We start from the raw sequence: 12,862 nt of genomic DNA, 5'->3' as shown, positions 1-12,862 counted from the left end.
GTGACTGTCATCTAAACCATTTAAAATTTTTGTATGTGTTATACAAAATTTTTTGTATGTGTCAGTTCCAGGTGTATAGCTTCAGATTCTTTTCCATTATAGGTTATTATAAGACATTTAATATAGTTCCCTGTGCTATACAGTAGGTCCTTGTTTATCTGTTTTATATATAGTAGTGTGTATCTGTTAATCCCAAACTCCTAATTTATCTCCCCTCTTTCCCCTTTGGTAACCATTAGTTTGTCTTCTATGTTTATGAGTCTATTTCTGTTTTGTAAATAAGTTCATTTGTATCATTTTTTTTTAGATTCTACATATAAGTGATGTCATGTGATATTTGTCTTTCTCTGTCTTACTTCACTTGGTCTGATGATCTCTAGGTCCATCCATGTTGCTGCAAATGGTATTATTTCTTTCCTTTTCTGGCTGAGTAATATTTCATTTTTTATATATATAATATAGATATATACACACATCACATCTTCTTTATCCATTCATCTCTTGGTGGGCATTTAGTTTGTCTCCATGTCTTGGCTATTGTAAATACTGCTGCTATGAACATTGGGGTCCATGTATCTTTTCGAATCGGTATTCAAGTCTTTTCTGGATATATACTCAGGAGCGGGATTGCTGGGTCATATGGTATCTCTATGTTTAGTTTTTTAAAGACCCTCCATACTGTTCTCCGTAGTGGCTGCACCAATTTACATTCCCACCAACAGTGTAGGAGGGTTCCCTTTTCTCCACACCCTCTCCAGCATTTATTACTTGGAGACTTTTTTATTCTCTGTTTTTTAAATTGAAGTATAGTTGATTTACAACGTTGCTAATTTCTGCTGTACAGCAAAGTGACTCAGTTATACACATATATACATTCTTTTCTTATATTCTGTTCCATTATGGTTTATCCCAGGAAAGTGGACATAGCTCTTTGTGCTATACAGTAGGACCTTGTTGTTTATCCATTCTCTAGTAATAGTTTGCATCTACTAACCCCAAACTCCCAGTCCATCCTTCTCCCTCCCCCGCTCCTCCTTGTCAACCACAAGTATGGTCTCTATGTCTGTGAGTCTGTTTCTGTTTTATAGATAAGTTCATTTGTGCCATATTTTACATTCCACATATAAGTGATTCATATGGTATTTGTCCTTCTCTTTCTGACTTACTTAGTATAATAATCTCTAGTTGCATCCATGTTGCTGCAAATGGCATTATTCCATTCTTTTTCATGGCTGAGTAGTATTCCATTGTATATCTGTACCACATCTTCTTTATCTATTCATCTGTCAATGGACATTTAGGTTGTTGCCATGTCTTGGCTATTGTGAAGAGTGCTGCTAGGAACATAGGGGTGCATGTAACTTTTTGAGTTATAGTTTTGTCTGGGTATATGCCCAGGTGTGGGATTGCTGGATCATATGGCAACTCTATTTTTAGTTTTTTGAGGAACCTCCGTACTGTTTTCCACAGTGGCTGCACCAACTTATATTCCCACCAAGAGTGTAGGAGGGTTCCCTTTTCTCCACACCCTCTCCAGCATTTGTTATTTGTAGACTTTTTAATGATGGCCATTCTGACCAGTGTGAGGTGATACCTCATTGTAGTTTTGATTTGCATTTCTCTGATAATTAGCGATGTTGAGCATCTTTTCATGTGTCTGTTGACCATCTGTATGTCTTCTTTGAAGAAGTGTCTATTTAGGTCTTCCCTGCAGAAGACCTTTTAATAGGTGTTTTCAAAGGTATCATAATAATGCTCCATGGACTTTAGGAAGAAAGCTAGACTTGATAGTTCAAAGTTCAATGGAGGCAGATGACAGCTTAGCATAAAGAGGAACTTTCTGTGACTAATGGACGGATACTCCAAATTGGAATGGGATATGGTGATGGAGGCATCGAGGGAGGCATCGAGCCCTCACCATTGGAGTCATCCCTCCTGAAGCTGGGTGTTGTAGAGAAGACTCAGACATCGGGACCTTTGAGGGTCTATCTTTAAAGTTCTTAAGTTGAGCAGATGGAAATGAACATGAGGCCCCAACAGAGGGGAGCATCAAAGCCCATCCCACACCCCTCCCCCAGTCCTGAGGTGAGGGTTTCTGCAAGTTCCTGTGTAAGAATAAAAGGAGGAGGCCTGGTGGGCCTCGGAAGCCCCATGGCTTGTGCTGGACAAGCCAACTCCTGCGCACACGTAGACCCTGCACACGCGTGGACCCTGCACACGCGTGGACCCTGCACACGCGTGGACCCTGCACATGCGTGGGCCCTGCACACGTGTACTGAGCTGACCCTCCTCCCCATACCATGCAGCCCCAAATGGGTCCCCTGAGGGCCGACCCGACCATGCCCCAGAGCTCACCAGTTTCCTGAGAAGTGTGGGTCCCCTGGTGAGGTCCAGGCAGAGGAAGCATGAGGCACACTTTCTAGCCCCATATGTGCCTCCGTGTCTTCATTTCTAAAATGGAGAGACAAATACCTACCTTAGAGTCTTGATGTGACACTCATGGAGATCTCGGAAAGCCTAGAAGGGGAAACTGAGGCTGGGGGACGTTCAGCCCTCCAGGTCACCCAGCCCTGGACACTGCTCAGGGCTCCTGAACCCACCGAGCACCCCGGCCAGAGCACCAGGCTGTTTCCCACCCCTCAGAGAACAGCCCGTGCTCCGGGTCCACAGCTTGCCGTGTGGTTCCTCAGTTCCCACGTGGCCTTGCCCCACCTTTGCCCACTTCAGGCTCTGAAGCAGGGCCTGATGGCAGCCGGCTGGGCAGCCGAGCTCTCTTCCAGGCATCCATCACTAGAGGTCACTCTTCATCTGTGTGTATAGACTGGAGGGCAGAAATGAGGCTGCTGAGTGAGTGCTGGGACCCCAGGCATCTCCTGGGAGGGTTCATCCAGGCCTACCTGGCCAGGAGTGAGAGCACCAGCCCTTCCCAGCGTCTGGGCCTGAGAGGACGTGAGCTGTTCCCCTCCTGCGAGCCAGGCCAGCCAAGTGCCTGAGCTTAGTTGCGCTGGTAGGGCCTGTGTGATCCCAGGGCAGCCTAGCCGGCCTGAGGTTCTGCTTACCACTTCTGGTTCCCCCTGTGGCAGCTGCATGTGGGGAACGAGTCTGAGGGGAGACATCACACAGTAGGAAGCCCGGATTTCCACCTACTAGTCCCTAAGCCTTGCTCATTGTGACCTGTATTGGAGCTCACTTTCTTCCCAGGGGTGGCCTAGCTGAGCACTTTCTCTTCTCCAGAAACACTGGCCACCCCTGTGTCCGCTAAGCCCTTTCCTGCCACAGGGCCTTTGCACTTCCCTCATTCTGAATGCACTGCCCCAGATCTTCATATGCACTTTAGTCTGAGATCAAATGCCACCTCCTCAGAGAGAGATTCTCTGACCTCCTAGTCTAAATTAGCCGCCTCCCAGCTTCACCAGGTTACTCTTTATCTCACCATCCTGATTACCTGCTCCGTGGCACTTACTACAACTGTAATTACCTCCTTAATGTGCTGGTTATTGTCTTTCTCCCCCACATACCCCCGACCATTGCACCTGCTCCATAAATATTTGTCGGAGGAATGAACTGAAAAGTCTTAGAAAGCAGACTGTTATTATTGTCCTATTTTATAGGTAAGGGAGTTAGTGAGAATAAGATTTATCACGACCACACAGATCGGAAATCATTGAGCCAGGAACTCCATCCCGGGTCTTTGAACTTGAACACTCTGTCTCCCCACCCCCAACCCCCATCAGCCTCTGAAGTTTCAAGACCTGAGGCCGGACGCCTCATGAGTGTACCCTGGTGGAGGGTCAGCAGGCCCAAGCTCACGCCTCTCCACCCCACCCTTGGCTATCTGGGCTAGGAGTGGGGTGAAAAGTAGAGACAGAAAAGGGAAATTGAGGTCTTGGGTTGAAGGTCGTGGTGTGGCTCAGTGACAGCACACGCCTCTCTCAGGAGATCTGGGGACCCCCGAGCCCCCATGTTGTATTTTTTTTTCAGGAGAAGAAAAAACATGTACGAGGGGCACAAACCACTTTTAAGATGAACAGTGCAGAAGTGACCACATTTCAGTGCTTGTGTTTACGCGAGTCGCTTCACTGCACTGGCTGTGGTAAAGCGCCCCAGCTAGTTCATCCTAAAGCAGCCCCACTCGCCCCACACCTGGAGCAGCTGTCCAGCTCAGCCCAGCCTGAGGATGGGCCTCAGGGCCTTTGAGGGCCCCTGCAGTTGTGTAAGCACATTGTCCTGTTTTCACTGGCCCCTTCTAGCCAAGGTTTCACAGCTAGGCAGTAAAAGTAAAAGTTCAACTTAGACTATTTTTTTGTTTGTTTTTGCGGTACGCGGGCCTCTCACTGTTGTGGTCTCTCCCGTTGCGGAGCACAGGCTCCGGACACGCAGGCTCAGCGGCCACGGCTCATGGGCCCAGCCGCTCCGCGGCATGTGGGATCTTCCCAGACCGGGGCACGAACCCGTGTCCCCTGCATCGGCAGGCGGACTCCCAACCACTGCGCCACCAGAGAAGCCCTAGACTAATTTTTTCATCTCCTTAATTTCCCAAAGATTGGACAAGTCTTCCCCAACCCCAGCCACCTGCCCTAACATCCCACAGCAACCCTACTCAGTCTCATCAGATTCACCACTCATTTGCTTCACCTGTGTTCCCCACTACCCTTGAAATTGAATCCCGGCACGTGTTCTGCCTGCCAGGCTTGGAGAAGTGGGCCGAAATGCTAATGAAGGGACTGCTGGAGGTTGGGGGCTGATGGAGTCTCCCTTTTCCTGGTAGATGGAAGAGAGAGAAAGTTGGTTAGCTCTGGAGCTGCCAGTAGCATCGTAGGGGTGGGAGAGCAGAGTTGGACCCATGCAGACCTAACGTGAGACTTCCAAGGGCACAGGACCCAGCCCATTGTGGGGAGGCCCAACCCAAACCAATCAACACGAAGTTCATGGAACCAACCTGTCCTGGCTCTGCCTTGGCCTGAGCCTGATTGGAAGGGCCCTGGACTAGGAGCCCAAACACCTGGGCACTAACTTCAGTCCTTCCCTTTAACTAACTGTAGCCTTGGGCTGTGCACTTAGCTGCTCTGAAAGCTAAGCGAAATAATATGATAAAACATAACATAACAAATGATATACATTTATAAATAATTCTGTTGCAGCAAGAAGCATTAATGCAGTAACGCATGTGATTAAGCTCAGGAGATGATAAAGTGCTGTGGAAATGGATGGTGGGCCCAGGCCTTCGCCTCGCATTATCCATCTTCTGCTGTGCCTACTGCAGCCAGTGGGTCAGGTGTCACCAGGCAGGGGCTCGGCTTTTGGCCTTAGTGCTTTCCAGGCATTCCAGCTGTTCACCCATATCCCACTCCTCTCTCTCTCCTGGCACATGGGACGATTCTCTTTCTCCAACCCCATGGGCAGGGTCCTATGATTAGTTCTGGCCAGTGGGTTGTGGGCAGAAGTGCTACGTGTTGCTTTGAGACCGGAGCATTTGTCTGCTAATGTGAGACCCTCCAGCTCTGCTCGTCACTGGCATGGCAATCATAGAAATCTGGTCTAGATGGAGTTCTGTCAGCTGGGTCTCTGAGTAACCTCGATGAACAGAGCCTCCGGCCAATCCGCTTTGGCCATGTAGATGCAAGAAATGAATTATTGTTGTGAGGATTTGGGGGCTGTTTGTTATGACAGTGCAGTGCAGCCTAACCTGACTGATACGAGGCTCCATCAGCAAAGTTTCTCAGCTTTGGGGTTCAGGTACCTACTGCCTCAGAATCACATGGAACAGCTCTGTTAAAAATGCAGATTCTCGGGCTCCACCTTGGATACACTGAGTCAGAATGCCCAGGGGTGAGGCCCCAGTATCTGCGGTTCTAACCACAGTGACTTCACCTTCAGAGGCAGCAAGTGTATATCCCAGGCCTTGGGAGCGGTAGAGGGGGCCTCTGCTCTCCCCACCCCTCACCCGCTTCCTCTGGATCTGAAGCCGGCCTGCTCCCTGGTGGGTGCCTGACAGGTCCCTGCCCTCAGCTTCCTGCCTCCTCTCTCCTCCCACGTGGCAATGCAGCAAATCCCCTGGGCCAGGCGCTGGGGGAAGGGCTCACAGCGTTGCGGCAGAGTGAGAGCCGTAGCAAGCCTTCGTGATGGATTGAAGGAGACGAGACCATTCCCGGCTGCTGGCTGACGTGAGGAGGCAGTGACAGGCGGCGATGTTTGTGCTCTGAACCTGCAATCTCGGCTAATGGGAGAGATTGAGGAGTTTGGAATGAGACGCGTCATGGGACACAGCCCCATGGGCCAAGATGCTTCTTGGCGAGGTAGCACGTCTTCGTGGCCTCCTGAGGAGGGAGTGGGGGCCACATTCCTGCCCCAGCCCCTGGGCAGGTGGGAGAACGGCTGTAGCTCGCTGGGAGCTGGGCTAACCTGGCAGGTCCTAGGCTGCCCCTTTGGCTGCCTGTGGGAGTCAGGAGGGCCAAGCTGGAGCTGCAGGAGGGACAGGTAAGAGGGCTTCCTTGTTGCACCCTGAGCAGTGCCCCCCCAGCGCCTCCCACAAGGGGCTGAGGGAGGAGGGGGCCAAGGCGGAGGCCAGAGCAGCCCTCCAGTAACTCCCCCAGCCCCGAGAGGGAGCTTCAGGTGTCCTTCTGGGTGGGCAGCCTGGTTAAAAAGTCAGAGTCAAAAGCTCAGAATCAGAATCAGCTCATAAACCTCCCAGCACTTCTTGGGTTTAAAGCCACATTGCCCTAGGCTCAAATTCCAACCATTTTTTACCCATGACCCTGGACCACGAAATTCACCTCCCTGGGCCTCAGTTTCCTCATCTGTAAAATCTGAACAGGGGGAGAAAACAAAAACCACTGTGTGGGAATGTTGTACTAAGGACTGAATACGGCAAGGTGTAAAGTAGTGGCTGTGAATCACCTGGGGATCTTATTAAAATGTAGATTCTGACTCAGCAAGGCTAGGATAGGGCCTGAGAGCCTTCATTTGCAATAAGCTCCCAGGTGATGCCGATGGATGGCAATTTTACTCACAAGGCTGTAGATGATCAGAGCAGGTGCCTGGTTCATAGTGAGCGCTCCAACAATGGTAACTTTGGTTATTATTGTCATCACTGCCAAAGCAAAACAGTTGAGACTGTCCCTTTCCCTGCCACAGCCCTCGAGCTCCTTCACAACTTCCTGTTCCATTTAAGGTTTCCATTGAGGACACCTGGACACAACTTTTGGAGGGGTCCAAAGTGGGGTTTATTGCAAGCCTGACCTCCAGGGCCAGCCATGGGTGGCCCAGTGACCAGCCTGTCCATTAGGCATCTTTAGAGGCAGCCACTGCCCCCTGACCCAGAGTTTGATGAGCCTAGTCATTGGCACCCTCAACTGTGCAAGCTGGGACAGCAGTGGATGTTGCCCAGCCTTCCTCACTGCAGCCATCAGAGCTGCCTGAAGGTAGGACAGAAGTCACTGCCATCCCTATCCTGCATCCCAAAAGAAGACACTTGCTCTCCTCTTTCCTCATGGGAGGGAAACCTAGGGCTTCTGAGTTCCTCTAGGAGTAGTAGAAGCAGCATGACTCAGTGGTTAAAAGCTGGGGACCTTGGGCAACTTGTGTAATTACTCAGAGCCTCAGTTTCGTCACCTGTAAAATGGGCTCACACTACCACCATAGCTTTGTTGTGAGCCTGAAATGAAACAATGGATGTAAAACCCTTTTCACATGGTGTGCACCAAAGGCATGTCATTTTATGATCATTAGTGTCTCCATAATTCTGGACCCTGCCTCCTCATCACCTACCACCAAAAGCTGGCCCTGGAACCGCCCGAGCTGTGACAGGAACCGTGGTTTTTAACTGGCTCTCTCTAAATTGGGGGTTCCCATGCTTTGGAGCCAAGTTACATGCAGTGGAAACATGAAACCAGAGGAACCAGAGGAGGACACCAGCTGTTATAGCTGTGACTCAGGTGAGGAGGGCAAGCCATGGGCAGGGGAGGAAGAGAGAAAAGGGGGAGAGAAGGGGGAAGAGGCAGATGCAGGGCCACCCTCAGCTGAAGGCTGATCTGTTCATCATCTGGGGGAGTCTGGGGAGGCTCAGGATGTGTGGTGGATGAGGCTGCAGGGTGTGGGTTGGTGGCAGGAGGGCCTGAGACAGATGCTGAAGGCTTGACACCCAGATACACTACAACCCTCTCTGGGGACACTCTCTGCAGGCCTAACTGTTCCAAACCCTTCATTCCATTTGTATTGGTACTTGTAGGAAAATACACATCTTAACTATTTTAACCATTTTCTTTCCTTTTTGTTTATTGAGGTATAATTGACATACAACATTATATTAGTTTAAGGTGTACAACTAATGATTTAATATTTGTATGTATGTATTGTGAAGTGATCACCACCGATCAAGTCTAGTTAACATCCATACTATACATAGTATCAGAATTTTTTTCTTGTGGTAAGAAGTTTTAAGATTTACTCTCTTTGCAACTTGCAAATATGTAATACAGTATTATTAACTATAGTCACTACGCTGTACATTACATCCCCATGACTTATTTATTTTATAACTGGAAGTTTGTGCGTTTTGACTCCCTTCACCCATTTTGTGCTTCCCTCACCTCTGACAACCATCAATCTGTTCTCTGTATCTATGAGTTTGGTTTTTTTTTTCTTTTAGATTCCACATATAAGTGAGAGTATATGGTCTTTCTCTGTTTGACTTATTTTACTTAGCATAATGTCCTCAAGGTCCATCCTTGTTGTTGCAGATGTTAAGATTTCATTCTTTTTATGGCTGAATAATATTCCACTGTGTGTGTATGTATGTGTGTGTGTATATATCTATCTATCTCACATTTTCTTTATCCATTCATCTGTTGACGGACACTTAGGTTGTTTTCATATCTTGGATATTATAAATAATGATTTTTTCCTTGATGATTAGCGATGTTGAACATTCTTCCATGTACATGTTGGCCATCAGTATGTATTCTTTGGAAAAATGTCTATATAGATGCTCTGCCCATTTTTTAAATCAGATTGGTTTTTTTTGTTTGTTTTGGGGGGGTTTTTTGCCCTGTTGTATAAGTTGTTTATATATTTTAGATATGAATCCGTTATCAGATATATGATTTGCAAATATTTTCTCTAATTCAGTAGGTTGCCTTTTCATTTTGTTGATGGTTTCCTTTGCTGTGCAGAAGCTTTTTAGTTTGATGTAGTCCCAGTTGTTTATTTTTGCTTTTGTTATCTTTGCTCTTGGTGTCAAATCCAAAAAAATCATTGCCAAGACAAATGACAAGAAGATTACTGCCTATTTTTTCTTTTAGGAGTCTTATGGTCTCTATACTTTCATTCAGGTTTTTCATCTATTTTGAGTTGATTTTTGTGTATGGTGTAAGATAGTGGTCACTTTCATTCTTTTGCATGTGGCTGTCCAGTTTTCTCAACGCCATTTAATGAATAGCTTGTTCTTTCCCCATTGTATATTCTTGACTCCTTTGTCATAACTTAATTGAAATATATGTCTGGGTTTATTTCTGGGATCTCTGTCTGTTCCGTTGATCTATATGTCTGTTTTTATGCCAATACCATACTGTTTTGATTACTAAAGCTTTGTAATATAGTTTCAAATCAGAGAGCCTGATGCCTCCAGCTTTCTCAAGATAGCTTTGGCTATTCAGAATCTTTAGTGATTCCATACAAATTCTAGGATTATTTGTTCTATTTATGTGAAAATGCCATTGCAATTTTTATAGGGATTGAATTGAATCTGTAGATTGCTTTAGGTAGCATAGGCATTTTAACAGTATTAATTATTTTAATCCATGAGCACAAAAATATTTTTCCATTTATTTGTGTCTTCTTCAATTTCTTTCATCAGTGTCTAATAGTTTTCAGTGTACAGGTCTTTCACTTCCTAGATTATATTTATTCCTAGGTATTTTATTCTTTTTGATGCAATAGTAAATGTGGTGGTTTCTTAATCTGTTTTTCTGATAGTTCATTATTAATGTATACAAACACAACAGATTTCTGTATATTAATTTTGTGTCCTGCAACTTTTCTGAATTCATTTTTTTTAGCTCTAATAGTTTTTTGAGGGTTTTCTACATGTAACATCATGTCATCTGCAAATATTGACGGTTTTACTTCCTCCTTTCCAATTTGGATGCTTTTAATTTATTTTTCTGGCCTAATTGCTCTGGCTAGGAATTCCAATACTATGTTGAGTAAAAGTGGCAAGAGTGGGCATCCTTGTCTTGTTCCTGATCTTAGAGGAAAAGCTTTCAGATTTTCACCATTGAATATGCTGTTAGCTGTGGGCTTGTCATATATAACCTTTATAATGATGAGGTATGTTCCCTCTGTACCCACTTTGTTGAGAGTTTTTATCACAATTTGATGTTGAATATTGTCAAATGGTTTTCTGTATCTATTGAGATAATCATATGATTTTGTTAATGTGGTATATAACATCAACTGATTTGAGGATGCTGGACCATCCTTGTATTCCTGGAATAAATCCCATTTGGTCATGGTGTATGATACTTTTAATATATTGTTGAATTTGGTTTGCTAATATTTTATTGAGAATTTTTCCATCTTTATTCATCAAGGATATTGGCCTATAATTTTCTTTTCTTGTGGTGTCCTTTTCTGGTTTCAGTGTCAGGGTAATTCTGGCCTCATAAAATGAGTTGGGAAGTATCCCCTCCTGTTCTATCTTTTGGAAGAGTTTGACAAGGATTGGTATTAGTTCTTCTCTGAATGTTTTATGGAATTCACCATGAAGCTGCCTGACCCTGAAATTTGTTTGTTGGGAGGATTTTGATTACTGAGTCAATCTCCTTACTAGTAGTTGGTTTATTCAGATTTCCTATTTCTTGATTCAGTCTTGGAAGGTTTTATGTTTCTAAGAATTTATCCATTTCTTCTAGGTTGTCCAATTTTTTTGGCATATAATTGTTTGTAGTAGTCTCTTATGATATATTTCTGTGGTGGCAGTTGTAATGTCTCCTCTTTCATTTCTGATTTTATTTACTTGTGCCCTCTCTCTTTGTTTCTGGGTAAGTCTAGCTAAGGGTTTGTCAATTTTATTTAACTTTTCAAAGAAACAGCTCTTGGTTTCATTGATCTTTTATTTTGTCTCTTTTGTCTTTATTTATTTCTGCTCTGATCTTTGTTATTTCCTTCCCTCTACTAACTTTGGACTTCATTTGTTCTTCTTTTTCTAGTTCCTTGAGGTATAAAGTTGGTTGTTTATTTGAGATTTTTCTTGTTTCTTGAGGTAAGCATTCATTTCTGTGGACCTCCCTCTTAGAACTGCTTTTGCTACATCCCATAAGTTTTGGTATGTTGTATTTCCATTTTTTTCATTTGCCTCAAAATGTATTTTTTAATTTCTTTTTTGATTTCTTCATTGACCCATTAGATGTTCAATAACATGTTTATCTCCATATATTGGTGAATTTTCTCATTTTCTTCTTGTAATTGATTTCTAGTTTCATAACACTGTGGTCAGAAAAGATGCTTGATGTGATGTCAATCTTCTTAAATTTGTTAAGACTTTTGGGTGGCCTAATATGAACTATCCTGGAGAATGTTCCATGTATACTTGAGAAGAATAGGTATTCTGTTGCTTTTGGGTAGAATATTCTGTATGTATCTATTAAGTCCATCTGATTTAATGTCATTGGGGCCGATGCTTCCTTATTGATTTTCTGTCTGGATAATCTATCCATTGATGTAAGTGGGTATTAAAGTCCCCTACTATTATTGTATTGCTGTCTATTTCTCCCTTTAGGTCTGCTAATATTTGGTTTGTATATTTAGGTATTCCTAAATATAAATATATAAACAAAATATAAAAATATATAACCATTTTAAGTGTATGATTTAGTAGTGTTAAGTACATTCACATTGTTCTACAACCAATCTCCAGAACCCTTTTTATCTCCCTGAACTGAAACTCTGAAAATCTGACTACTCTAGGTACATCATATGAGTAAAATCATGCAGCATTTGTCTTTTTGTGACTGGTTTATTTCACTTAGCCTAATGTTCCCAAGGTTCATCCATGTTGTATATTTTGTGTTTTTAAGCCCAGCTTTGCTAGTTGTTCTCAGAAGCTGGGTTGGCCAGATACAAGCTAGTTGTCCAAAGCTAGAAGCAGTGCAGCCCCATGGCCGTGAGGCATGGGGCCAGCTCCCCCACTGCAGCCACCATCACCTGTAGGAGGCTAGTGTGAGAGACTCCCTCCCACTCAGTACCTCATTTGTGAGGAGTAACTCCAAAAACATCAGGCTGGTGAACTCAGATGGTTGCAGTGTGGGCTCATGAGGTCAAGTTCATGCATTTGCTGTCTCCAAGGACAGTGTTGTACACTGATGGGGAACATGAGTTCTGGGGTCAGGCAACCTGGGTGTGAATCCTGGTACTGTTACTTACTATCTACTTGTTCGTTTATAAAGGGGAGATGATGACAGGTTGATGTGGGGATTCGATGAGATGGCCTCTCTAAAGTGCATAGCCAGGCCTGGCACGGAGGAAAGGCTTGGCGGAAGCTTGAAATGACTGATTGGATCAGCAGTCCATGGGTTAAAACCTTATCTCCATGGCTTCTGATATTGTCCAGCTTGGACTGAGATAAGGAAAATGTAGTTGATCCCAGGCTAGTTTGGTGATTTTCAATTTTTGTGTATTTGTAAAGAATAGAACACTTTGGGCAAATCCTTTTGTGTAGCCCCAATACTAGGATGGAAAAGGCGGGTTGCTCCAACTGCGGAGTAGAAATTCTGGCCCTCCCTGTGCTGCCGGCACAGGCACAGCCACCTACACACATGTGCATACACACACACACACACACACACACACACACACACACACACAC

General features: G+C 44.8%; 1 protein-coding gene across 2 annotated transcripts in view; it reads left to right on the top strand.

Moving 5' to 3' along the window:
- The window catches only part of IFT43 (intraflagellar transport 43), a 137,963-nt gene that overhangs the window by 115,701 nt on the left and 9,400 nt on the right, over window positions 1-12,862 (top strand). Inside the window, exon 10 of one of the 2 annotated variants that reach the window (XM_055088637.1) lies at window positions 11,208-11,403. The exons of the other annotated variant lie outside the window; for it this stretch is intronic. Coding sequence (XP_054944612.1) covers window positions 11,208-11,222 — 15 coding nt within the window. The 3' untranslated portion in view covers window positions 11,223-11,403. Of the gene's footprint in view, window positions 1-11,207; window positions 11,404-12,862 lie in introns of those variants that run through there. 2 annotated transcript variants of the gene reach the window in all.

Source organism: Physeter macrocephalus, chromosome 11 (genome assembly GCF_002837175.3).
Source record: "Physeter macrocephalus isolate SW-GA chromosome 11, ASM283717v5, whole genome shotgun sequence".
Classification (NCBI taxonomy): domain Eukaryota; kingdom Metazoa; phylum Chordata; class Mammalia; order Artiodactyla; family Physeteridae; genus Physeter; species Physeter macrocephalus.
Note: the sequence above shows the minus strand (reverse complement) of the source record. Positions and strands in the feature narration are given on the sequence as shown.